Source organism: Aulonocara stuartgranti (genome assembly GCF_965226115.1).
Source record: "Aulonocara stuartgranti genome assembly, chromosome: 17".
In the NCBI taxonomy this organism is placed as follows: domain Eukaryota; kingdom Metazoa; phylum Chordata; class Actinopteri; order Cichliformes; family Cichlidae; genus Aulonocara; species Aulonocara stuartgranti.
Window position 1 is genome coordinate 15,791,635 of NC_138953.1, and position 27,455 is coordinate 15,819,089.

A 27,455-nucleotide genomic window follows, 5' to 3' on the forward strand; every position below is an offset into this window, starting at 1 on the left:
TGAGTGTTCAACAAGTCTCTGCCAGTTTTCAAATAACCAGCAGAGATCTTTTTCACAGGAAGCACACAGGAGGTGCCACCAGATTTACAGATCACCTGCTAGAGACACTGACTGTAAAGAAGTGAGAAGGGGGCAGGGCATAAATGAAAGGACTTATTTCTACAGGAACTCGTGACCAATAAGCCCACAGAAGGTGACTGAACTGCAGGGTTTAAATTCCAACAAGTCCTTACACCCATATTTATGACTTGATCCTAAAAACAGCGTTGTCTTATCAAGTTTGTATACTCTAGAATTAAAATACCACAGTTTAGACAACAGGCAGCAGTTATTAAAAGCTCCAAGATTCTATGAGTAAATATGACCAGACAGGAATATTATTCATTATTATGAAATATGAATTGAATGCCATTTTTATTCAAGGTCATTTATTCAAAACTTGGAATAAATATTAATTGAATTTATAAAGTTTTCCACTTTTTTAATACTGTTGAAAAAAATTGGGAATAATCTAAGTTCAGACAAGTTAACAAAATATGTGTTAGTATATCTGTGCACCCAAGTTGCAAAATAACCCTGGGACTGTCCAATACAGAGTAACAGGATGTAAAACGCAAGCTGGGACATCATACTCTAAGAGGCACAAATGAGTGGCTGGGGCAGTGTGCAGGAAAATTTGTCCAGCATATAGATTAGAAGTCCCCAAGTCCCCAACACATCCAAAGGTGGTTGAAAACAACAGGGCTTAGGTCCTGTGGGATTTCCAGTTCCAAACCCCAAAACTGAAAGTGTGGCTCCATTCTTCTGATATTGTAAAGATGGGGATTTTAACATGAGATTCTATGGCAGGCGTGCCCATAGTCCAGCCAGGGGGCCAATCATGGCCCTAGGTCAGATTTTATATGGTCCCTGGCTCCTACCATAAAATGTATTATTTATAGTCAACAATCATAAACAGAATTAATAAAATGTAATTTCTCTTTTCACCATGAGTTGGAAAGTGAAATTACCAAGGAGTGCATAGGAGTTTTCTACACTCACACAATAAACACAATAGTAAGTGTCGTTTAAAATAAACCTGAAATGCTGATATTCAGCAGCTTCACTGAGGTTTCAGGTATGCCAGAGAGCTCAATCTTTTTTCTTTTTTTTACACAATGATTCATTGATTTTTTTTGGAACAATACAAACAGCAACAAATCAGCACAGCCAAATACAAACAAGAAGAAGAGGAAGAAAAAAAAAACAAATACAGGTACATGAGTTACAAGTGTACATGTCTGGGTCAAAATATGTACAGTGTTCCACATTTAAAGTCAAGAGAAAGAAGAAAAAAGAGGGAATACAGATATTAATTATTATGTTTAAAAACAAAATGTGGTCCCCCTTTATGCAATAGCACAGCAAGGTCACGAGGTAGGTGATCAAGCTAAGGCTGCCATATCCTACAGAATGCATCACAATTGCCCTTTATGATGGCACTAAGGCGCTCCATTGGCAGCACCTTGAACGTTTCTCTGTACCATTGTGTAACAGTGGGGTGCTGTCTCTGAATCCATTGAAACAGTACACATCGCCTCACTAAATGTAAAAGTTTACATAACAAAAGAATTTGTACAGAAGACAGAGAAAGCTCTTCTATAGATAGACCCAAAACGAACAGGACAGGGTTCAGTGGGATTGTCTGGTGAAAGATTGAGCGAAGCTCTATACAGGGAGTGCAGAATTATTAGGCAAGTTGTTTTTTTGAGGAATAATTTTATTATTGAACAACAACCATGTTCTCAATGAACCCAAAAAACTCATTAATATCAAAGCTGAATGTTTTTGGAAGTAGTTTTTAGTTTGTTTTTAGTTTTAGCTATTTTAGGGGGATATCTGTGTGTGCAGGTGACTATTACTGTGCATAATTATTAGGCAACTTAACAAAAAACAAATATATACCCATTTCAATTATTTATTCTTACCAGTGAAACCAATATAACATCTCCACATTCACAAATATACATTTCTGAAATTCAAAAACAAAACAAAAACCAATCAGCGACCAATATAGCCACCTTTCTTTGCAAGGACACTCAAAAGCCTGCCATCCATGGATTCTGTCAGTGTTTTGATCTGTTCACCATCAACACTGCGTGCAGCAGCAACCACAGCCTCCCAGACACTGTTCAGAGAGGTGTACTGTTTTCCCTCCTTGTAAATCTCACATTTGATGATGGACCACAGGTTCTCAATGGGGTTCAGATCAGGTGAACAAGGTGGCCATGTCATTAGTTTTTCTTCTTTTATACCCTTTCTTGCCAGCCACGCTGTGGAGTACTTGGACGCGTGTGATGGAGCATTGTCCTGCATGAAAATCATGTTTTTCTTGAAGGATGCAGACTTCTTCCTGTACCACTGCTTGAAGAAGGTGTCTTCCAGAAACTGGCAGTAGGACTGGGAGTTGAGCTTGACTCCATCGTCAACCGGAAAAGGCCCCACAAGCTCATCTTTGATGATACCAGCCCAAACCAGTACTCCACCTCCATCCTTGCTGGCGTCTGAGTCGGACTGGAGCTCTCTGCCTTTACCAATCCAGCCATGGGCCCATCCATCTGGCCCATCAAGACTCACTCTCATTTCATCAGTCCATAAAACCTTAGAAAAACCAGTCTTGAGATATTTCTTGGCCCAGTCTTGACGTTTCAGCTTGTGTGTCTTGTTCAGTGGTGGTGGTCTTTCAGCCTTTCTTACCTTGGCCATGTCTCTGAGTATTGCACACCTTGTGCTTTTGGGCACTCCAGTGATGTTGCAGCTCTGAAATATGGCCAAACTGGTGGCAAGTGGCATCTTGGCAGCTGCACGTTTGACTTTTCTCAGTTCATGGGCAGTTATTTGGCGCCTTGGTTTTTCCACACGCTTCTTGCGACCCTGTTGACTATTTTGAATGAAACGCTTGATTGTTCGATGATCACGCTTCAGAAGCTTTGCAATTTTGAGACTGCTGCATCTCTCTGCAAGATATCTCACTATTTTTGACTTTTCTGGGCCTGTCAAGTCCTTCTTTTGACCCATTTTGCCAAAGGAAAGGACGTTGCCTAATAATTATGCACACCTGATATAGGGTGTTGATATCATTAGACCACACCCCTTCTCATTACAGAGATGCACATCACCTAATATGCTTAATTGGTAGTAGGCTTTCGAGCAAATACAGCTTGGAGTAAGACAACATGCATGAAGAGGATGATGTGGACAAAATACTCATTGGCCTAATAATTCTGCACTCCCTGTAGCAATATTCTTCCAAAATCTAGTAATTAAAGGACATTGCCGTATGCAATGGTAGTAAGTCCCCACATCCATATCGCACATTACACAATGAGGAGAAATCTGAGGATGAACTTTATTTTAAAACTCTGGGGTACGCTGCAGTCTATATAAGATTCTGTAATGGCTTTCCTGGAGTCTGTTACAGGAAAACAATTTCTTGGCAGATCTAAAAGTTCTGGACCATGCTTCTGCACTAAGCTCAACTTTGAGGTCGGTTTCCCACCGAACCCTGGCCCTTATCGGTGGTTACAAAATTCAGAGACAATGATTTCCTGAAACATACAAAGACAAAACTAATTTAAAGACAAAATCTTTAATGAGCCAAAGCCGACACAAATGTGTTTTATCTACTTTCTAATCCATTTATCATAAATGTAACAATGAACGTGTTTAGAAAGTTGGCACATACATGTAATTTTTCATCTTTTTATGCATCCATCTATAGAACGCTGCATGTTATATTCTAAATCTGCCTGTTCTTTTTTAGAAACCTGCCTGTAAAAAATAAACCTAAAGTATGTAATACATCAATGTAATCACTTTCAAGATGGAGAAAGCATAAAGTTTGTCTGTAAGTGACAGTTATGGACACCTAATATGATAAGGAGATTCTGCAGGTCAATTATCAATGTATAAAACTAAATGTATTGTAGTGACACAGGACACAAACACGGAAGCAAGATATATAATTAGGATTATATATAGTAAATATGAATAAATTATTGCAATTTCTTTAACCATCGAGAATGACTAAATCCTTCAGGACAATATCACATCAATGCACTGAACTCACTATGTTGTCCATCTAACAGAGTCTCCATATGTTCTCACTGTAATTTCGCCCTCATGACTGAATTTATGCTTGCGCTAATCAATCTGAATGTTCACGGGGGATCAAACGCATTTTACTCGCAGTACTCAAGTTGACTTACCTTTTTTTGAATGATGACTTACTCACAACGTGGAGGCTTAAAAATAGGCAAATCTTGTACTTAACCATTGGTGAATTGGCTGTGTGGCTCCAGAGATTTATAATTGCGAAATTGGCTCGCCATGTATGCACTGACTCCAGAGACGAGGTATGAAAATATATCAGGGTAAGTTAATAGCGGTTTGGTCTTTGAGGTTTCTACTCCACTGCCGTATTTCATACAGGTCCACATTTCCAATGCACGCTATTTTTTGCAAGTACCATCTCTTTGCATCCGGACACGATTTGTCTCAATAACATCCTTTTTCTTTTGAGCTGCTTTTAAGCATGGTTCGTAGCAATCTTCCTTCCAACACAGTTTGTTTTGATTCATGGCCTTCAAATATGGCACCAAATTCCCACAATACGTTGCACCGTCAATTCCAAAGCCCTATATACATATTTTCCGCACTATAAGGCGCACTTAAAATCCTTTAATTTTCTCAAAAATCTACAGTGTGCCTTATGTATGCATTCTGGTTGTGCTTACTGACCTCGAACCGATTTTATGTGGTACATGGCACTCAAAAATCTGTCAAAAATTCTTTAGTAAGCATTTACTAAATGTAAAAGTAACACACCACTTGATGGATTGTCAGAGCATTACGGCTACTGTTCCAAGCCTGGCGGCGGAGTAATCAGGGTCCAAACTCCGCTTCAGGTCCTAAAGTCAAACGAACACGGCAGCATCACTGACAGTTAAGACTGTCTAAATTCTTTCATCTTTAATAAAATGATCAGTGTTGCTGCTTTACTAGGTGTAACAATTAAGTTTAACATCCAGGCATCCATGAAAACAGAATTTATTAAATTTAACGGAATTAGAAGTTAGCAGGAAGTTAGCTCGCTATTTTCCACCTAAACATGATATACCATGTTCTGACAGGGATTTCTGAAAAAATTAAATCGTACAGCTCTGCTATCACTTCCAACATAAATGAAGACAGAAAACTAAACAGCAGCGACGTTTGTGGGATTACTGATGTTGGGCTAGCTGGTATATAATGATGTGCTACGTGATTGCTAGCAACACAGCTATGTTAGCATAATATAAACAGTGAATCTGGAGGATAAACGCTAACCACTCGATAAAAGTTAATGTTCACCCGTTCATCGACAGTGCATCTTCTAATCTGGTGTGCCTTATGGTCCGAAAAATACGTACAATGATTTAAACGAAATCTTACTGGGAATGTTTCAAGTAATGCAGAGACATTTGTTTTTGGGAGCGCCTGGAAACTGTGAAAATATTTCAATGGAGTGGAAAAATACCCCGCTGAGTCATTGAACATCTCCTAAGTTTAAGGCTTTAATGTTTCAATTTTATTTTATATTTTGGTTTGCTTTGTCAGTTTACATGATAACAGCAGTTAGACGTTTTTGAAAGTATCTCAGAGGAAGTAAGTTTGAATTTGATTTAACCACAGAGGCGTCTCATAATATAGATCAGTCATTATTTCGTCGCTCAGTTGATTTCTCCCAAAAAGGCATATGATTGCATAGCCGTGAGACAAAAAACACTAACCAGCTAAACAAATCACACAAAAAATGAGATGAGGTGTTAAATACTTTATGCGTCCTTTATTTGGTAAATCTTTTTGTTACAGTACTTACATATGTGAGATGCCTCTCTGCCACACAGATGTATAGTATTTTCACTGTTGGTGTCACCAGCTGTTAAACAGCAGACCACAGCAAAATACACTGTACTTACCACAGCTGACTGTTAGAAAATGATATTGCTGCACACTTTAAACGGTCTCAGCTTCCTTGGGAAATTGCACCTGTTTACTGAACTGTGTTGGACTTCCCGTTCAGCCTGATGTTGATGCGGATGCCCATCTCATCAACATCCTGTCTCAGGGTAGACAAGGGTTGTGTAGCTGTCCTGTTCCTTTCTGAAATTGATCACCATCTCTCTGGTCTTCTTCACATTCAAAAGCAGATGATTCCTTTCAGACCACTCCAAAAGATTGTCCACAATGCTCTGTAAATTAAACTACCGGAGACTAATGACAGTATTTCTGTATGTGGCATGACCCAGAGTTGTATTGAAAGTCTGAGGTTGTACAAGGTGACTAGAAATGGAGACACCACAGCCCCGCAATACCAGACAGATCACTTCCCAGTATCATGTACTACAGCCAGTCTGTCAGGTAGTCATGAGATGGTGGATGTGTTTACTGAGATTTCCAGTAGCATCTTTTTTTTTTAGTAACAACAGCTGAATTGTTTTAAATGTACCCAAGAAATCAAAACAGGTGATTCTCACTGGAGAGCTGTTAGTATCTGGCAGTTAGCTCTCTGCAGATGATTACAACACCATGGTTTTGGTGTAAATTTTACAATTGCTTGACCCACAGGAATTTAAAGGGATGTACTCTGGATATCCACCCGACTGACACAGCTCTTGTTGTTCAGTATAAGGTGGAGGCAACTGTTCTTGGGGAGCTGGAGGAACCCAAGGTTGTCGTCCAAAAAGATTGTCAGAAAATGTGAGACTAATTATTGACATGAGCTGATTTTTTGTTATGTACCTTACATTAAAAAAAACATTGTAATTTAATGTTTACCTTTGCATTTTTGCCACTTTTAGCATTTGCCTAAAAGGCCTGAATGCCAGCACAGACACACACTCTTGCTCAGAAGGTGGTTGAGGAATCTCCACTGATTCACCCATCTAAACTCCATGAAGTGGAGCAGTTGCTCTTCTACCTGCAAAACGGCAAGCAATCAAATGGTACAGATGAGTTTTCTAGGACTATTTTAATATGACTGCGAGCATTTGTTGTAAGACTCATTCTTTATGAATAATGGAACTAGTTTATCGTAATAGTTTTGTTGTGGATGTTGCTTTTCACAGACACCCAGGAGAAGAAACAGATATCACTTCAAGACTTTCCTCCTTATGCTGGATTAGAAGTAGGGACTGATTTTAAGGCTCCATCAAAATCTTGTTTTAGTTAATAATGGAGTGCAGTGTTGGATCATATGTAAAACAGTATATATGTTTATATACTATTCTTCAATATGGTACTGTATTCTCTTTGACGACTGGTGTTTATTTTCTTACAGGTGGATAACAAAGCGGGCATCATCAGAATTGATGAATATGTGAGCTGCTTTATGAGGACATTGAGGAAAAGACTTGTTTAACTTGTTTTGTGCTCTTCTGATTACTTTTAATTATATCAAGTGACCTTAGGAAAACACTAATTATATCAGCAGGGAGAGAAAAAGAGCACTGAGGGACGTCTGTCAACCAGGCAGCGACATGGAAACCGGTCCAGTCCTGGCTAGCAGGTGAGCTCAAGAGAGAATTCAAGAATTTCAGCATAGGGATCCCATATGGAAAAGAAATAGTGAAAACTTATAAAAGACTTGCATAAGATGTGACCTACTTCATATAGTTAATCATATAAGGCTTATATGATTTACTCATGAAAGTGGCCACTGTCTCATTACTTTCATATATTGTTTTAGTAAGTATCCAAAACATACGTTTCATTTATATAATTTTTCAAGGGATCTTATATCTGTTTTCACTCTTGTATGCTTTTCATACAAGTTTCACACAAGACAGATAGAAACTTTATAAGATTTACATATATCTTTTCCATATGGGATAACAATGAATGAGAGGCAAATATGGAGACATATGACAACAAGATGGATCTAAGGTGTGTCTGGTAGGACTATATGGAACACAAAGTTGGCTAGGGATGGACTGTACATAATAACAAGCACTAGTATGAGTGTGACAATCTTTCGTGAGTCATATCTCATTACTGGAGGGGGGGCTTTTCAATACGAGAGACATACCCCCAAAAAACAAAAAGAGGAACAACAGGTGGGGAAGGTGGCTGGTACATCTTTATTGAAGTCCTCTTATTTGTACATAGTTAAACTAAGTTGCAGTTTGTTAATGAAAATGTTTTATTTAAACAAGGGTTCAATGGGGTGCCTTTGGGGGTCTCAAAAGACAGCCAGTAAATCACAAAAGGATAATGCATACTACACATGAAGAAATAAAGTGTATGTCCTTAATGTTGATGGCACTGGTAACCCAGTTAAAAGAGCCGAGATTATGACTAAACTCAAAAAGGAGAAGACACAGATAATTTTCTTACAAGAAACTCATTTATCAAAAATAGAACACAAAAAATTAAGGAAATTTAGGTTCAAAAAAACCTTCTACAGCTCTCATACAAATTCTAGGAAAAGAGGGGTTGCAATTCTGATAACTAATTCCCTTAAGTTTGAATCTCGCAAAGAAATAAAGGGTAAGGAAGGTAGATACGTTATAGGCTACGTCCACACGTACACAGGTATTTTTGAAAACAGAGATTTTCCATTTTTGTTTTTTTTTTTTAAATCTTGTCCACACGTGCAGTTTTGAAAAATCTCTCCGTCCACATGTAAACGGCCAAAACACAGTCAAACGTTGTGAAGAACCAAATCCAAGCCGTGTAGAAATGTTGGCCAATTAGAAGTCTAGAAGCCTGGGAGGGAAAGAGTAAACAGGATTTTATGCAGTACTACTGAAAAGTTTTTGTGTTTTTTTGGAAAAACAGATAGTTTTGTGCAGTGTTGGGTGTAACGCACTACTATTTATTTTTCTAATTATTATTATATTTTTTTACATATTGTTTTTTCTTTTTTCCCTCTATAGATCCTATATTTGTGCCTTAAGTCTGTGACTCTGTATTCTATTTCTCTGAAGAAACTGTATTTGTACATAGATAGGAGAGTTGTTCAAATAAATAAAATTTAAAAATAATAATAATAATTTAAAAAGCCGCAGTCTGAATGAGGTGGTCATATACTGAGATCAGATTATTAAGTGTTTGTTCAAAGATATTCTTCCTGGATCATTCTCTGACTTGACCTTACTCAGATCTATAAAAAGTCTTTATGCTCAAAATTGGAATTAAGCTCACATGACTTTTAGAAGACGAACCATGAATTACTGCAAACCTTTACTTAATGACTGTATTTAGATCAAAATTGCTAGAACTCACTAAGATCTCAGTGTTATAGCTCCTTCACTCTGCTACTCTTTGACTTGGGAAGAAAACAGAGCTCAGCTCCTGCTCGTCTCCCTTTCGTGACCAAAAGCCCTTTTTTCCCTGTAACAGCATGTATCCATCATTGCCTCCATCCTTTGTGAGATGGCACAACTTCATTTGTTTCTGTCATAAAGCATTGTCTGCTCACTCCATCTGCCACGCCACATCAGGCAGTCCAGTACTGATAAGAGCCAAGTATTTATGTGAACCGAGACTCTGGGGTCAGGGTGGAAAGAAGAGATGAACACGGAGACATATGTTGGATGTGAAGCACCCACAGGTCACAATCCCCAGTAGCAGTCAGCATGATCACATTACCCAACACTCTTTTAAATTAACCTCCAGTTGCACTTTCAAAAACTCTGCTTTTCCTTTCTTTTCCTTCCTCATTCCTTTATTTTGTCTCCTGCATATGCATTACACATATCTATAATGACTCTTGTTTACCCGTGTGTTCCCAGAAACTGTCCTTAGAGCCTTGGCCAGAGTCCTAAGAGAAGACTGGAAGTGGAGTATAGACTTGGCAACAACCATCATCTCTGTCTTCTTCTGTTTCTCCAGGTAAAAAATCTAGTATATTGTTTCAAGAGTAGTAACATAGCAGGGCTTAGAATCGGAGATGGCATTCAAGTCACTCTAGAATAAGCTTGGTGTATCTACAATAGAGGCAGGGAGAACAGTGATGTGGTTTGCTCCTTAACTGCATACTGCTCCAGCATGCTGCTGAAATGGGAAGCAACAGAGGGATTAGCTCATGTACAAGAGATGTGCCAGTCACCTCACCTGTTGATGGCCCTGAGCCATCCAGCTCCACCTCCCCCATTTGGAGCTGACCCAAGACCCCACCTCAACACCATAGTTAGGCCAAAGGTATCTGGACATCCGAACATACCAGCCATATGCATCTTGTTAATATATTGTTAGATTATTTATATTATTATATTTCAGTTGTCCTGTTCCAGGGTCATGTTCATGTTTATCTGCTCTCTCTCTGTCTCTCTCACATTAATCACCCATCTTTGGCAGCAAAGTTTTACTCTTTAGCTGTGTGTTTTGAAACGATAAAATAAGCCCTCACTAAAACAACACATAAACGTCTGTCAGGGCGAATTTAGGCTTCAAGATGTATGTCTGAAAACTGATCGTCATTCTTGGCTTGTCTCCCTGTCCATGTTACACTAATTGGCTTGTGAAATGGCTCAGGTTGGGCTGATTATGCGTCAGACAAGGACATACTGTTTGACTGGATGTGTTTTGACTTTGTCAGTTTGCTTTGTAAAATATTTCAGGGGTGACCGATTGGGTAATTTCAATGACAGCTGGAATCCCAAATTTGATTAAAAGAAAAAAAAATAGTTTTGAAAATTCACTTTTGGATAAATAGCAGTCTTTTACTTCAGTTCCATGGAATGATCACACATTTCAAGATTGGGTCCCTGTGTGTGAATATCATTGAATATGAGCTGAAGAAGTATGACCTTTGGCAAGATGAGCTGCAGAAGAAGGAGGCTTATATCCCTTTATAAAGAGTCAAAAACACTTGATTATGTGTTTTTTGTGGTTTGTATTTATTTGAGTTCCTTGACTATTGCTACATGAAGCACTCTCTGAGGACAAAAATCTAAAGAAAGTAGAGGAAGAACACAAGAAGTCTATGTAGACTTAATTTTAGTGGGTGATTAGTTCAGCTGTCCTGTGGCTTGTTCTCCGTATGCAGCTATAATTGTTGATAAATTAGGTGTGATTCCTGCTGTTTTGGTTCTTTGACCCGTTGTTGCTCCAGAAAATTAAATCAGCTAAGTTTATTTAATTTCACAGACATTAAATGATAACTTAAACTGCATCATTTGGCCATAACTGCAGCACTTTTGTGAGTTAAAAAGTGGCCAGAATAATTATTTTATCTGAGTTGAGCACTGAAGTCAGATAAAAAGTCAGATCGATAGAAATAGGGTAGAAACTCTGAGTAAGGCTCAGGTAGATGATGGATAACAAATAAAAAATAAAACAGTTTTCTGAGGTTTTCAGGCTAAGCGTCAGGCTTTCAAATTAAATAATACTCTGTTTCGGTCTTTGGTTGATTAATAAGCTGGAGTGGAAGATTCCCTCCTCGGCCTGTGCTTTGAGGACTCTGGCAATTAGTATGAGTCTGGGTGTAGATTTAAACTAACATAATCATCCTGCTGTAACCAGGTTTCTCCAAGGTAGAGTGTTCTTCACTTTAATTTTCCTCTATGCAATAGATCTTTGGTTTTATTTGTTGTTCCTAATTATGCTTACCGTGCTGTAAAACTAGTTTCAGTAACAGGATTTTATGTCCTTTGTGGGTCTATTTTGCCTTCTTTCTTAATTTTTTGTCTGTGATTTTACTTTTAATATGAATCATCTGTATGAATGAATCCATAGTTCTATATGATGTTTTTGAAACTAAATGAAAAGTTCAGCTTTTCACAAGGAAAGATGTGCTCTTTTTCTTGGTCATGGATAGTGAGGTGGATACTTTGGGTGCTATACTGCTGATCAGACAAAAAAATACCTGGGGTTGCTTGTCTTCACTGTTTTTACATGAAATTAAATGCAAGATTAACCAATAATGAACCTAATCACTGGTTACACTTAAGAAGCATATGCAGTTAATCTGCTTGAGGACTGCTACAAAACAAAAGAAAGATATCAGCAGTATTCTTAGAGCCAGTAACCAGTGTTGGGAAGGTTACTTTTAAAATGTATTCCACTACAGATTACAGAATAAATGCCCTAAAATGTATTTTGTAACGTATTCCGTTACATTACTCAATGAGAGTAACGTATTCTGAATACTTTGGATTACTTAATATACTATCAAGCTTTTTCCAACTACATGAATGTACTATTGCTGTGTGATTTATTACTATTACTGAAGGATAGTCGCCATACCAATACCAACTAGATTTTTAAATCTTAATATAAAATGAGTAACAGTAGGGCGGACATTAGGTAAGGCTGCACTTTTTGCAGCGATCTCGTACAGGTCCGCGGCTCCGAACCGTAGCAAAGGGACCTCTGGCTAATACGTCGGGTTGCGTGTCGGGCTCGTAGCTGAAAACTAGCTTTACTTTGTTGTCTGGGTCAACTTTGCTCGTCAAAGACAGAGAGAGGCGTTGAAAGGCTGCTCCAACGGAACTTATTGTTTCAGAGGAAAACACGAACACAGTGTACAGTCAAGTCTCAATAGCTTACTTACAACTGGGCTATACTGCCCATGAGTCACCATTCTTTAGGGCTAAACCTGTAACACTGCCTATTGCCTTCATATTAACTAATTTTTGGAAAAATAATTTTTAAAAATATTTAGTCATGTCATTATGTAGGCCGCAAGTAGAGGTGACATGGACAGCGAGATTAAGACGCAGGTATTAGAGCCTCTAAATGCGTGTTTTGTTTGGGTTTCCACTGGCGGAAGTAGTATTATTTGAATATTTCATGAGCTCAATTTAAAAAAAGATTTTAGAAGATATAAATGTCCAAATTCTGAAAAATATCATCTTTTATGCTCATTTATGCTCCTTTGCCAAGAATTACTCTGTCAGCGTGGCATAACTTGGAGGTGATCCACGTGTGCCAGTGCTGAGTTGTTATTGAAGCCCAGATTGCTTTGAAAGCAGCCTTCAGCTCATGTATATTTTGGGGTTTTACACTTTCTGTCAACTAGGTAACAGATAAATACTTTCTGCTGTTCTTTTATAAATGAAAATGGACTGGCATTTATATAGCACATTGTGAGTCTTACTGACTGCTTAAACAACTTAAGTCTACAATCAACAGTTTAACCACCCATTCATACAGTGTTTTATTCTATGCACTTAATCCTGTTTTCGTATTGTGGAAAGAAGCTGATGTACTTGGAGAGACACATGGAGAACATACAGACTCCACACACAAGCCTCCAGCCAGGTTTTGAACTAGGAACCTTCTTGCTGTGAGGGGACAGTGCTACCCACTCTATCATCATGCCACCAAGCTCATACTACCTGGTATTGCCATCAAGAACTTGAGAAAGCACAGTGGATCAACTACCACCACCTGTGTTCCAGCTATGATTGTGTGAGAGTTGTAGCAGCTGTCACAAGTTCTTATTTAATAATTCTTTAAGGCTGGTTTCATCTCCATTGCTTATAAATCTTTTGCTATCACACGTTTCCCTTCTTGTCAACTTTCCATTAGTGATGTGCTGGTCGCGAATGAAACGGCTCTTAGAGCGGGCTCTTTGAAGTGAACGACAGAAGACGTGTTTGTTTGTTTTTTTTTCTTTCTCTCACCCTCTCTCTCGCACTTTTTTTCACTTCACTCCGCACGTGAGCCTTGTGCTTGCACTGAGCAGAGGGAGGAGGAGCAGTAGTTACACTTGCAGTAGCACAGGAACAGAGTTGGAGGGAGAGAGAGAGAGAAAGAGAGCCAGGGGCAACAACAAGACACAACATCATCACATTAGAAAGGTATAGTAATCATCCACAACTATTTTCAGTTACAGATGGTAAAGGATTTAGAAAGATTATTCATGCAGTGAATCCTATGTATGCAATTCCAAGTAGGAAAACACTCTCCCAAAAAATCCTCCCAGGCCTATATGACAGAGAATGTACATCTTCTTTGTTTTGCATATTTTAATTTATATTTTATTGTGTTGTGGTTTGCAGTGTTTTGTGGTTTCACTTTAAATTTGTTTAAAAGGAAAAAGCTGAAAATTTAAATAGTTAAAAGTTGAAATGTGAATAGTTGGTTTTTGTATTATATGAATTAATTATTACATTTTATGTGGAGTGAATAAATAAAAGTATATTTACGGAGGCCCCTAGAGACAAAGCACGTACAAACTCCAAAACATGTAAAAACTCCAAACACATACAAAAGACAACAGAAGTGCTCCAGGATGCTGGGCACAGTGTTGAGCTTTTGTTACCTAGTGGCTACACAAGCCAGCAAGTACCAAAGACCGGATTTGGTGTATGGTAGTAACAGGTAAATGAACATTTGTTTAAATTATTTGAATATATATGAGTGCTTGTGTATAAATACACAAACAATACACACATGCTTTCAATTGTGTAATTTAAGTGATCTAAGTAGCTCTGCTTTGGAAGTTCAGTTAACGCTAGCAACGTGTTTTGGAGTTTATACGTGCTTTGTCTCTAGGGGCCACCGTATATATTTATATATAAACATATATAAATAATAAAACACAGGGTTTTTTTACATTAGTAATTTCTTTTCTGCATAATTTTATATTGTTGTTGATAATAAATTAATTAAAGCAACAAAACCGCCCTAAGAGCTGGTTGGGAGCCGAATGAGTCGGCTCTTTTTAGTGAGCCGAGCCAAAAGAGCCGGTTCTCTAAAAAGAATTACCATCACTTTTTTCCATTCATATCCTTTGATATTCAGTTTTTTCAGATGTGACCTTCATTACCCTTCTTGTGGAGGCTGTCCATCATCATCATCATCATCTGGACAAATATTAAGTCATCAGTTTTGCCCATGTTTGTGATTGAGTGTACTGAACCAGACCAAGACACATATTATACTTTTAAAATATTAATTTACGTACTTGAGATGTAATATTCTATTATTTTTTCATATTAGATTTCTGAATTATATGAGCTATAAGCTTTAATCATCAAATTTAACCAAAAAGGTCTTGAAAACAATTCACATGTAATGAAAATAGTTTATTAAAGTTTACCGTTTTTAAATTCAGCTGCAAATAAAGAACAACAACAACTAACCTTTATTTGTCACATACACAATCATACAGAGTACGGACAGGCTGCAGACGTAGCTGTGCCATTCCAGGGCTTGGTTTTAGCATGGGGGTCTAGCAGGACCCTTACTGGATCCGGGTGGGAATTTAACTTTTTTACAGTATTCTGTTTTTAAGGTACACTTGTATAAGTCATATTTTTTTGCTAGTTTAGTGTGTTTTTGTATTTGTGTCTTTTTATAATTAAGTAAAGGTTTATTTATCTCTAAACAGCAGTTCTAAAAAGTCTTTAAAAGCAAGGTACAAGAACCACAGCTAAAATAACTGTTACCTGCACTGTTATCTTTGACCCTGCAGTTGCTCTGTTTCTGCTGCTCAACCTGGGTGAAGACACACACACAGAGCTGAAGATGAGGAACAAAAACACTGTTCACATGCTTTTGAAGATTGTGGACCGTGAAGATAATGAGCTACTGCTGGTTGTTATCACCATCCTCAAGAAGCACTCTATCTTCCTGGGGAGCAAGATTGACAATGGTAAACAAAAGATCTTAGATTATAAGAGAAAGTATTATTAAACATTGTAAAACTGCATTCAGAATATTTGTATAGTATTTCAAAATTCAGAAGGAAAATATCAGGGCATCTATACTGAATCTCATGCAGCACAACAGCTACCTTCAGTACAACGCAAGTATTTATAGGATGATTAAAGAAGAATAAAGATGTTTTCTAGTAGCCAAGTCAAAGTCATGACCTTAATCCAACAAAAATATTATGGAAGGACCTGAAGTTAGCCTTGCAGAATCTGGTTTGCTCTGGGTTTAATAATTTGAGGGAAGATTGTGGGACAGTGTCCCAAGTCAGCAAAAATGTTGAATGTTAAACCAGCCTAATTAATACAGACTTCTTGCTCACATTCTTCTAATTAAGTAAAACAATATTAATATTATAATATTGTCTTTTTCATACAGTCTGTATAACCTACAGACACCGTGGAGCACAGAGTCTTACCAAAATAGGTAAAATCTTAACAAAATGACCATTGTTAGAAAAGCTTGGACTAACTGTTTGAAACTAGATTTTTAAATTCTATTTTCTACCTTTATCTTCACCTCGTCTAATCAATGGTTTGTTTAAATGCATTGTTTTGTTACATTACATAAATTACTCATAAAGGACTGAGGATTTATTTTACTGTATACAAAAATGTAAAGGATAATATTTTCACAAATGTCTGTAACCTTCTGCAGTGCCAGTTAAAACCATGCTTAGATTAGATTTTCATTTTAAAAACATTATTCAGAGTCCACTTTGGTGGGCCATAGTGCTCAAACAGAACCCTGGCTTTTCAACTGTCCCTAATCCAGTCCCATGTGGTTCCAGTCTAGTTCAAGTTTGTGGGTCTTTATCAAGCCCAGACCCTGTCAGAAACTTGCTTTATCTCCTTGTTTACCATTGATTACACCTTTAATTCACATTAGAAAAACTTTCATACCCACACAAGCTTGTGTCCAGCATGGAAATGTTGGTTTCAACACTTTGACTCATTGAAGTATTTAAGGGCATGGGTGTTTAATGAATCAAAAAGTGATGATCCCATCAGGTTATATTTACTCAGCAAACTGAATCTGATAAGAGTTCAGTACTGCCTAATACATTTTTATTCTGCCTATGTCACCAGTGGAAATGTCAGTGGTAGGTGACACAGGCTGCAGTTGATAATGCAGCTCAGTGTCTGGTTTGGGATGGAGTGACTGGAGCTAGTTTTGCACACAGAAGCAATGAGTGTGTTTTAACTGGTAGCAGATTGTATCACCCTGGTTTCTGGCTTTCAGCAAATCACAGGAGATGGAAACAGACACTTTAGAACGCAGAACTAGACTGAGTGGCACTGCTGTGCTGATAGTCACAATCATAGAGTGTAGATGAAGTTGAACCCTGTGCTATATCTGTGTCAATCTGACTTCAGTTCACAACAACTCATTTCAAGGTGCTTTATACTGTGCTATACAAAGTGACCAGTAGAGAAGCTGGCCCGTTTAGTTCCCAGTGACTACAAGGAGCTCCTGGACGCCACCCTGCGCCTCCTGTTCAGCCTGTCTTTTGACACTTCTCTCCACAACCAGGCTGGATTCATTCCCAAACTTTCCTCTCTGCTTGGTAATCAGTCCCAGTAAAGATTAAGTGTTTATGTTTCCCTTTGTTTGTTCCTGTAGATTTGTTTAATTGTGGGTTCATGTGTCGGAACCAGCATTTAAGGTGTTTTCTAAAACAGAAAGACACGGGACATCAGAAAGACGCATTGATCTCTGCTATTAATTTGCAATCATTAAGGCATATGTATATAGCTTTTATGCCCATCCCTTGAAGTTCCCCTTGGGACCATTTTGCAAAGCTGCACAGGATGTGTCTTTGCAGAGTTGTGTGACATCGTCATCTCTGTTGGGGCTTTTGAAACCTCTCAGGAGAGGCTCAGGTAACAGTACATAATTAATAGAGTGTATTTGTTCGAATAACATGCCAGATTCTGGTCAGATGATTTTGTTTTATACAATCAGGGTTGAGAGACGGATATTTATGTCTTTGGAGATTTAGGTAGAGCTTTGTGGAGGGGTGGGGGCATGCATGCACAAGTAATAACATGTAACAGTGAACAATCACGCCTGCTTATAGTCTTGACACTAGGTGTGTGTGTTCTGTGCCCTGTGTGTGAACCAGGAGACCATTAATCATCTGCTCCCTCTGCCAACTGTCCAGTTTTCAGCTGACACACTAAATGCAATTATCTCTAAGGACAGACAACACAGCAATGGTCTCCTCTCCCTTCATGCCTTTTGGATCTCTGTTCAGGCCAGACCTGAGGTCCTGACCCTGACTGATAAGATGAAAGTGAAGAGGGAGACTCTACTTGACATCATCACCTCTTTCCTGTTTCATCAGACAATCAAGCTTGAACACATCATTTCTCTTCATCTCTGCTTTGCAGCTCACGCATAAACATTGGTAAAAAAAAATAATTCACAGTTTAATGTGCAGTAAATTACATTTTTCATCTATTAAAGTGGATCAGTGGGGTCGGGAGTGCAGAAAAGACTTGGGACCTCAGGACCTTGTGGCAAAAACAAATTTATAAACCAAAAATAAGTTTTCTCTGAATTTAAGACAAAACCAAAACAAATAAATAAATAGTAAGTAAATAAAACTGAATTTAAGTTATTGCCTTAATTTCCAAGAAGTCACAAAGCATGTTATTGTTATATTTTCAACTACTTTATTTAAAATGCTTATTTAAAATGACTCTATCACATGAAACTGAAAGTAAGTAAATTAGTTACATGACTCATCATAAAGCCATACAGACTCCACTGTAAATTAGTTACATTAGTGCATTAGTACTATGAGCAGGCGTGATTGTTCACTGCTACATGTTATTACGTACTATTAACTGTGCACGCATGCCCCCACCCCTAAATTAGTTACATAACTCATCATAAATGCATACAGACTCCACTGGAAAAAGAGCTAGATATTGTCAGAATTTGGGCTCTTCACAAACACACAACCCAAAATGTGAAGATCTACAGTGCAAGTGGTTAGAATGTTTGTAAAGCTTTACTCACATGTTGTAAACAGCACAGTTAGAGTAATTGCATTCACCAAAAATTTATTGAAAATATGTTGAAGACAGCTTTTCCACAAATCTAAATTATACTGAGATTTGGAATAAAAGTCAAATCTATAAATATATCTTATGAGGTCATTTGGAAAATGATAGGAGGTAAAATAAGTATTGAACACGTGACTAATTTTTAAAGTAAATATTTTCCTAAAGGCCCTTTTGACATGAAATTCTCACCAAATGTCGGTAAGAACCAATCCAATCCGCACATGCGAAGCAATCAAACCACTGTGCATAAATTAAGGTATGTGTAATAATGAGAAATGGCAGAGGGAAAAAGTACACGAACACACTTACTGAAATGTATTTAATACTGATAAATAAATTTCTACCACTGCTAGCGCTTCAAATCATAAGCTACAGTGCAGCATGTTGATTGTCATTACAAGACAAATTAGAGGATTTAAGTGGGGGCAGGGATCTTTGTGAAGCATTTTTATAACATCTCGTTATGTGGTATGTGATGTCTTCAAATACCCAACCCTTCATGCTTATTTATCCAGAAAATTCAATAACAATGGAGAGGTGCAGCCCACAGACATTTCTTAATGTTTGTGGGTGTAATTTTACAAAGGCTAGGCAGTTTTAAATTAGCCTGGGGTGTAATTGAAGTTTAGCTCTCCCACTAACTGCCCTTGAACATAGTCTAGTTAATTCTTAACAGCTCCCCTTTACCTTTTTTTCCTTCTCTGCTGCCCTAACCCTACTTGTGTTTTGAACATTTAATGGGGTCTTTCTTTTCGCTCATAAAGAATCCTCGACTCTATGTTCATTCTAGAAAAGTAGGGAATTTTCTTGGCCTGGACAAGCTTATTGCCTCTCTGTGTGTGCAGTTGGTAGTTGTGCACTTCAAGGTGCTGGTTAAGGTAAAGGCTCACTAATGAGCAGCACATGTTCCGGTCAATTGGTGGGCACACGGGAAGGGCCAAAGCAGCGAGCAGCGTGGCTTTAACTTATTAAAGGCAGTAAAATTGATGCTTCCTCCTGTTTTCCCAATTAAAGCTAGAAGCTCCCTCTCCTTAGCATTCACTCCCTTCTGTGATTCCAGAGGTTCACTGAGTACATCTGGATCTAATTTTTCTGAGATAAGGCTTCCTAAACAGCCAGTGACTGAACACAGCTGAGATCAGTTTTAATTGGAACAGGGTGGGGCTTTGGAGGCTGGTGGACATTACAGGGTGTCTCTCAGTGGCTGTCCTCCAGTGAGAAGCCTCTCTCTTAACACTTCCCTTAATGAAAACTCCCAAGGTGAAACTCTGGTTTCAGCTTCATTAATTCTCTGTAGCTGGTTCCTCCTTCAGGCCCCCAGCTGTGGTCACAGGTCAAACTCATAAAGTTCCTGGGCTCACTGACAGCCTAAGCCTAGATTATACCCCACTGTGGATGTGGACAGGGACAGCAGGGGACCAGTGGCTGAGCAGTCATTCCTGTTATACTTCTTTGAACTGTGCTCATGGTGGCGCATGCAAAGTTGATGCTTTAAAATGTAAATTCTCTGCGAATGAGTCTGCGCAGGTAAGGGGCCATTTTTTTTCCCACCTTCCGATAGATGCATCTGAGAACAACTTTGGGTTAATATCTTGCCCAAGGATATTTGGCATGCAGACTGCAGCAGCCAGGCCTCTGAGCACCAAACTTCCAGTAAGTAGATGACCTGCTCTACCTCCTGAGCGACAGCTACAGCCTTGGTGATGTTTGGTGAGCTGTGCCTTTAGAGCATGACAATCTTGCCTTCATGATGTTTTTGTCTACTAACTGCTTAAGAGACGCAACAAACTGAGAAATTGCAGTTGACTGTTGCTGATTCTGCACTGAATGTCAATTGACCTTCAATTAAAGAGGCCTTTCATCCCATTAATATTTTTAGAAAAACACACAGCCCTCCTAGATGTGGTCATTGGCATCCTGTGGAACATTACAGCACAACCAGTCATTCATCCATTAACTTCCCTCCCCCTCCTCCATTGACTTACCTCCTTCTCTTGTGTTTATGTTGCAGCTGATGAGGGCCAGAGACAGCTCAGCATGTCCATTCTGTATAACATCAGCATGGACCACAAATTTAGGTCCATGTTTGCCGACACAGACTGCATACCGCAGGTAAGACTGGCTAATGTACACTGCCAGTAGAGCAAGAAACACACATTAGCATCAGCAACTAATGACATACAGGAATTAATGCATGAGAAACAGAGCGAAAGTGAGAGACACACCACATCTGGAACCAAAACCCACCAGAGGATTGCTGCTCATTCTTCTGTCAGAGTGTGTGCACATTGTTTTGTTTCCTCCTTCATTTCTTTTTCCAGTGAGTCCTGAAAGCAACCTGGCACGATTTCACATTTTTCTGTATCTTTTTCCATATTAGCGTTTTTAAGTTCCATTACTAAAAGGGGACATAAACACCGAAATACAGCTGCTGATGAAAATTAAGGTGAAACCTCAAACAAATTTCTTTCAACTTTTATTTTAACATCATTTGGGTTTGCTAAGATTGAGCTGACCGGGTCAGTCATTCCTTTCATCACTGCCATCATGTCTGTGTTAGCAGCTAATGTTAACATCAGGGTTCTCCCATGGTAGAAGGAGTACCAGTTTGCAGTGTGACCAGGATGTGAACTTCAACCTTGCCCTTAAATTTCAACAAAAGTTCTCCAAAGGCACAGGCACAGTGGAGAGTTGAGTTCAGGGAATTAAATTAGGCTCAGGAGATGGCTAAAAAACACATCCAATGTATGAGTTATAAAAATCCACAAATGTCATGAAGAGTATCCATAGAGACCAAAAGCGTTTGTTTTTGTTTAACCAGTCTGTAAAAATATTTTCATGGCTAAAAGCTTGAACATTTTAAGATTTAATGCTGTTTGATGCATTCTTTCAGAAAACTTCAAGGAGCTACTTTGGTTTACATGAAAGGTGGTTTTAGATCAAACTACCATAACTGGCTGGTTCAAGACATCTATGAACAATAAAATGTCTGTTTTTTTGCATCACACTCACTCGCTATCCTTCTGTCAGCCAACCTTCGTCTTTGTGGACATGCTGTGACACCGTACCTGGATTACCGTAATGACCCTGATATCATTGAAAAGCACCTGTCTGATCCCAGCGACAGGTTAGGCTTTAGAGGCTTAGGGAACTACAGTTTTGGGCACTTTGGCATTTTAATATTTTTAGCCCTATGTTTCCAAACTGGAAACTGGCATATGTGGCAAAATGATGATATCTCTAAATTGGTGAAGTTCTTTCTGGATACTGCTCGTGAAACTATTATGAAGCTTTTTTGATCAGCACAATGAAAACAAAAGTGACTTGAGAACATTAGAGTCCTTGTATTATTCCCAAAGATTCACTTCCAGTTTTGTCTTTCTACTTAATCCTCCTTGTTTATCTTCCCACACAAAACACAATTTCAATTCAATACAGGGAATACGTGTTCTTCCATTTGTAAAAAATGGATCCCTGACCAACTGTTTTGCCCTATTTTCCACCTTTTTATCCTCTCACCTTTCTTGGATTTATAAGACCCCTCTATTTGATCACTTTCTTAGCATGCTCACTGACCTGCCCTTTTCCCCGTCTTCTGTTTTAATGGGGTCACCATTTGGTACAATGCGAGCTTTACAGAGCAGGGAAGCCAGAAGTAAAGGAGAGGTGCTTACAGAGATGGAGGAGGGAATGGAGGTAGTTGTGTTGGTCAGATTGTGGCATGGTGCTGTGGCCCTGACAAAGCCTCCGGTGGCTCTCTGTGGTAAATAAGCAGATGCAGGTGCCAGAGAGTCTAGACAGGGCTGATTTGGAGTCTGGGGCCCCTGGTATGTGATACCTAACCCTGGCCCGCCCTAGTCTTTCTCTCCCTCTCTCTCTGATTCCTAACGCCTCACTTCCCCGTGAGGCGTTAGGAATCTGCTCCCTGCCCACTGCCACCCCTCAGCTCAGAGCCTTTCCTGTTTAATGTTAAATCAGTGCAGGAGAGACTTACAGACAGACTAGTTAGCAGAAGGAGGGTAGCTTAGGAAATGACGCTTCTTCTCTCTTTCTTTTTAAAATTATTTTGGGACATTTATTGCCTTTATTTTTATAGTCATCAGCTGGAAGAGACATTAAATGTTGATAATGAAAGCTGGGAATTGACACAGCAAGTAGTCCAACGAGTCGGAGAGTAAGAGCTAGAATTTGCATTTGCAAATTTCTTTCTTTTTAAATTATTTTCTTGTCACTCTATTTTGTCCTCACCCCTTTTCACTCTCACACTCAATGTCTACAAATCTGAATATGAAAAGAATTTAAATATATAAAAGTGTATGGAGTTTTCATCTAGCAAGGGTTAGAATTATGCAAGAAGCCTGGCTCCTATATATCATTTTCTTTTACTGTCCTTGAGCACCTAAAGTGCATTATACAACATGTTTTATTCATCCATCCAGAACATGCAAACAGAAAGACCCTAGACTGATGGTGGAATTGAACTCAGGACCTTCTTGCTGTAAGGCAACAGTGCTAACCACCGTGCCACCGTGCTGTATTCACTAATCCTTTTATACAGACATCCATACAAGCACTTTTTTCTACATCTAGTTGCTTTATATCACACAAGCACACAGAGCGGAGCATATCACCAGGGCAGGACAGAGCATCTCCAAATCTGCAGTTCTTGTGGGATGTTCCCAGTCTGCACTGGTCAGTATCTATCAAAAGTGGTCCAAAGAAGGAACAGTGTTGAACTGGCAGCCAAGACACACTGATGCATGTGGAAACGAAGGCTGAATGAATTGTTACGTATTGAAACTGCGTAGTCGCAGACTAGTCAGGGTGTTCGTGCTGACCCCTGTCCACCCTCAAAAGCATCAACAATGGGCACCACAGATATCACCGTCTAAACATTTGCTGACTATGTGCACACCATTTCATGGAAGCGGTGTTCCCTGATGACTGTGGACTCTATCAGCAGGATAATGTGCCCTGCCATAAAGCAAAAATGATTCAGGAATACTTTGATGAGCACAACAATGAATTTGACTTGGCCTCCAAATTTCACAGATCTCAATACGATCGATCATCTGTGGGATGTGCTAGACAAACAAGTCTGATCCATGGAAGCCTGACTTCACAGGGTTTAAAGGATCTGTTGCTAAAATCTTGGTGCCAGATACCAAAGCACATATTCAGGGGTCTCTCTAGTGGACTCCATGTCTCAATGGGTGAGGGCTCTTTAGGCTAACACAATATTTGGCAGGTGGTCATAATGTTATGTCTGATCAGTGTACAGTACAATTCAGACATGATGCATTCTGGATTCATTTTGTTTGATTTATACTTCTAATCGAACTGCTTGACTGATTTGGTTGGATCATGTGTTTGACAGCTGATGAAGAATGGTGTATGACTGTGAGGTAGAGATGATGGACATTGTGTCATGGTCCCCGTGCCTCGCTGGCTGACTCTGTGGTAGGCAACACGTTTTGTTTGTTCTTTGACCTCTCTCTTTCGTAATGAGCGGTGCTCATTACAGGCTCCCGCCCCTGGCCCAAGCACCTGTGCTCACCGTCACACCTGCAGCTGATCCCAGCGAAATGAAGTAGGGGTGGGTTTTGATGATCGATTTATCGATTAGAATTGATTCTAGCTTGAATAACGTGATATAGATTCATTAAAATCCTGAATCGTTTTTAAAATATAAATTTATTTTATTTAAACCTCACAAAATTTCTACAACCGCCAAACAGCTAAAACAGTAAATGAGAGCAGGTACACGGATTCTGCACAAAGAGCTAAACACAAACCTGCCGACGCATCAGAATCGGTGAGACGACACACCGTCGGGGCTGAAAGCCGACAGCTTCACTGATTTTGAAGCGTCGGCGGGCGCTTTGTGTTTACCTTTTTGCGCTAGATTCTGAAGCTGCAGGTTTTATCTCTCTCCAAACAATATTGACTGAACCAGCAGCCAAAGACGATCCAAACTACGCTTCACATTTCGCTTCACATAAACATTGTCACGAATTTCCTCTTACTTTTGCTGTTTTGCTTCTACCACGATAAAATCACACTTCATGTAGAGCTCTCTCTCTCTCAGGAATAGTTTCCCATCTAAAAATCTCTGTTTTTTGCATTATTCACTTACTTATTAATAACCAGTCTACGGTGTCGGCTGCTGTTTTTTGTTTTTTTACTTACTTCCGACAAGAAAGCCTAATTTCTGCTGTTCAATACTGAACAAATGTAAACTTTTTAAAATTATGCAAAATTGCAAAATCCTTAGCTGTGTCTCTAATCGAACCTCTGTAACTTTGCTTCACTTCGCTTTTGACTGCACAGTATTTTTAAGGTCATCTTCTATAAAAACCCAGACCAGGAAAACCACCTTCATGTTTTTCTGTGTTTTATCCTCAGTTACTTTGACACAAAGGAATCTGCTGTGATGCTCACACCTTTGATAAAGTCTCACAAGTGTCAGCTTTCTTTTTATAGATATAAAAATACCGATATGTACTGATAAGTGATCAGAACTATAATATTTCTGACTGTCTGTGGCAAAATCTCCCCAATTCGAATCGAATCGAATCGAATCGAGGATCGAATCGATTTGGGACCTTGTGAATCGGAATTGAATCGATTCTAGAAATCAGTGACGATACCCAGCCCTAGATTGAAGCACTATTTATGATGGCGGACCTGTGTTATTCTTCGTGTGTGTGTGTGTGTGTGTGTGTGTGTGTGTGTGTGTGTGTGTGAGTGAGAGAGACAGCCCTGGACCTGTTCCCCGTAAAGCTGAGGGAGCGTGTGTGTGTAAAGAAACTGCTGAGGAGAGGAGCTCTGTGTATATATCGTCACCTGGTGTTTCACTGTAAATAAACGCACTGTCTTCTTTGCCAAGGATTTCTGGTCTGCGCCTGAGTCCATTTCAAACTCTGTGACAAAACGATCCAGCCATCATGGAGGTCAGGTCAGGATCCCGTGGCTCAGGCGCTGGCTGCCTAGCTCGCCACAAACAAATGCTTATGCAACAGAGGAATGAGATTGCTCCGTTAACACAGGCTGTCGCCCACATAACACCTCTGGAAAGCAACGCACAGCCAGGGAACGCAGCCCCTCAGGCGTCCCCGGCGGCTAGCCCACCTCGGTAGCCACACCATCTCCGGAGGGACCCCTGCCCACTCCAGAGCCATTCTCGGGTGAGTCAGACAAATGTGTCAGTTTTCTAGCTCAGTGGTCGTTGATCTTTCGAGAGCAGCGACGTTGTCATAATAATGACGGAGTGAAAATGACATTTTTGTACAACTGCGGAGGGATCGTGCACTGAAATGTGTTGAACTCTGACCCTGGGATTTCCTATACAGACTTTCTGTCTAAATTTAAGAATGTGTTTACCAAAGGTTCCGGTGCAAAAACGGCTGCACTCCGCCTATTAAACTTCAAACAAGGTAAGCGGAGCATGTCTGATTATGCAATTGACTTTTGAATTTTGGCTGAAGGAACGGGCTGGGGTCAGGAAGCGCTGAGAAGCGTGCTTCTGAATAACATTCGTGAGGATTTAAAGGATGAACTAATTATGCATGACCTGCCAACTTCATTCAATGAACTAATGTCTTTATGCATCAAGGTGGATGAGCGGCTGCTGGCCCGCCGGTCGCAACGAAACTAATAGAAACTCCCATGAGGTACTGGGGCAATTAGGAGCGGGAGTCGCGCCTGAATCCAGCTTCTCCCGGGCACGGGGCATGCAGCTAGGCGGCTCTCATCTCTCTGCTGCGGAACGGCAACGGCAAATCTCCGCTGGTGAGTGCCCACACTGCAGTTGCAAAGGACATGTTGTTGCCACCTGCCCATCGCAAGCAAAAGGGCGGGCCCGCCAGTAACGGTAGGAGTACTGATGGCGGGTTCGGTCAAGAAAAATCTCCTCAACGATTAATTTTCTCAGCTAAAGTCTCCATCTGAAGTATGGCCTGAAGATCCCGATGAAGCGGGCGTTAAAGCTGAAGGATGTATGGGTGATGAAGATGATCAGGAATCTGTCTCAGCATGATGGACCCGCCAATATCTCTGCAATATCTTTTTGCTGGTCTGAGAGACACAGTACTGTGACACTGTTGAAGCACACATTCATAGAAGCACTTTATTTCTACGGAAGTGCTTTCTATCTAACATTAATACTCAAATCTGAATGTTTGTAATTTATCATGACAGAGGCATGCACAAAAATATGATTCCTGCTATGGATCTCTGAGAAATGACATGGGTTTCTTTGAAACTGTGCTGAGCAGTTTCGGACAAAACAATAAATATAATACAATAATAAAACCAACAAATTACATAAAAATAAAAAGGGTTCTGTGGATCTGTCGATCATTTCAGTGTCAAAAAGATCTTATACTGCTAAGATCAGAAGACTAAAGGTTTGAATTAATTGAATCTTCCAAGTAAGAACTGTTATAATGTGATGTATATTACAGAATTCTGTATTTTCGTTGTATTTATTAAATTGAATCAGAGCCCAAATTACAAAAGAAATGTTTTATTGTTCTACAACAAAAATGTAATAATTAATCTAAATTCAAATTCCAGAACCAATTCACTGAACTTCAATCTATGCGCTAGCATTTCTGCACTCTGTGGAGCATTCCTACAACAGATGCTCTGAGTGCTCAGAGTAGAAAAGCACTATATAAGAACATTTATGAT

The 27,455-nt window shown here is 39.4% G+C and overlaps 1 protein-coding gene across 1 annotated transcript; it reads left to right on the top strand.

Annotated features, from left to right (window-relative positions):
* The first annotated feature begins 4,135 nt into the window (after positions 1-4,135).
* kifap3a (kinesin-associated protein 3a) lies at positions 4,136-26,956 on the top strand. The gene is given in 17 exon segments (XM_082512059.1): positions 4,136-4,412; positions 6,649-6,780; positions 6,882-6,917; positions 6,919-7,025; positions 7,149-7,207; positions 7,361-7,399; positions 7,511-7,584; positions 9,489-9,532; positions 9,816-9,915; positions 10,742-10,875; positions 15,449-15,628; positions 17,120-17,254; positions 20,773-20,873; positions 24,139-24,147; positions 24,149-24,166; positions 25,811-25,896; positions 26,701-26,956. Coding segments are annotated over 17 exon segments (1,545 nt in total). The 5' UTR covers positions 4,136-4,368; the 3' UTR covers positions 26,948-26,956.
* The last annotated feature ends 499 nt before the right edge of the window (positions 26,957-27,455 follow it).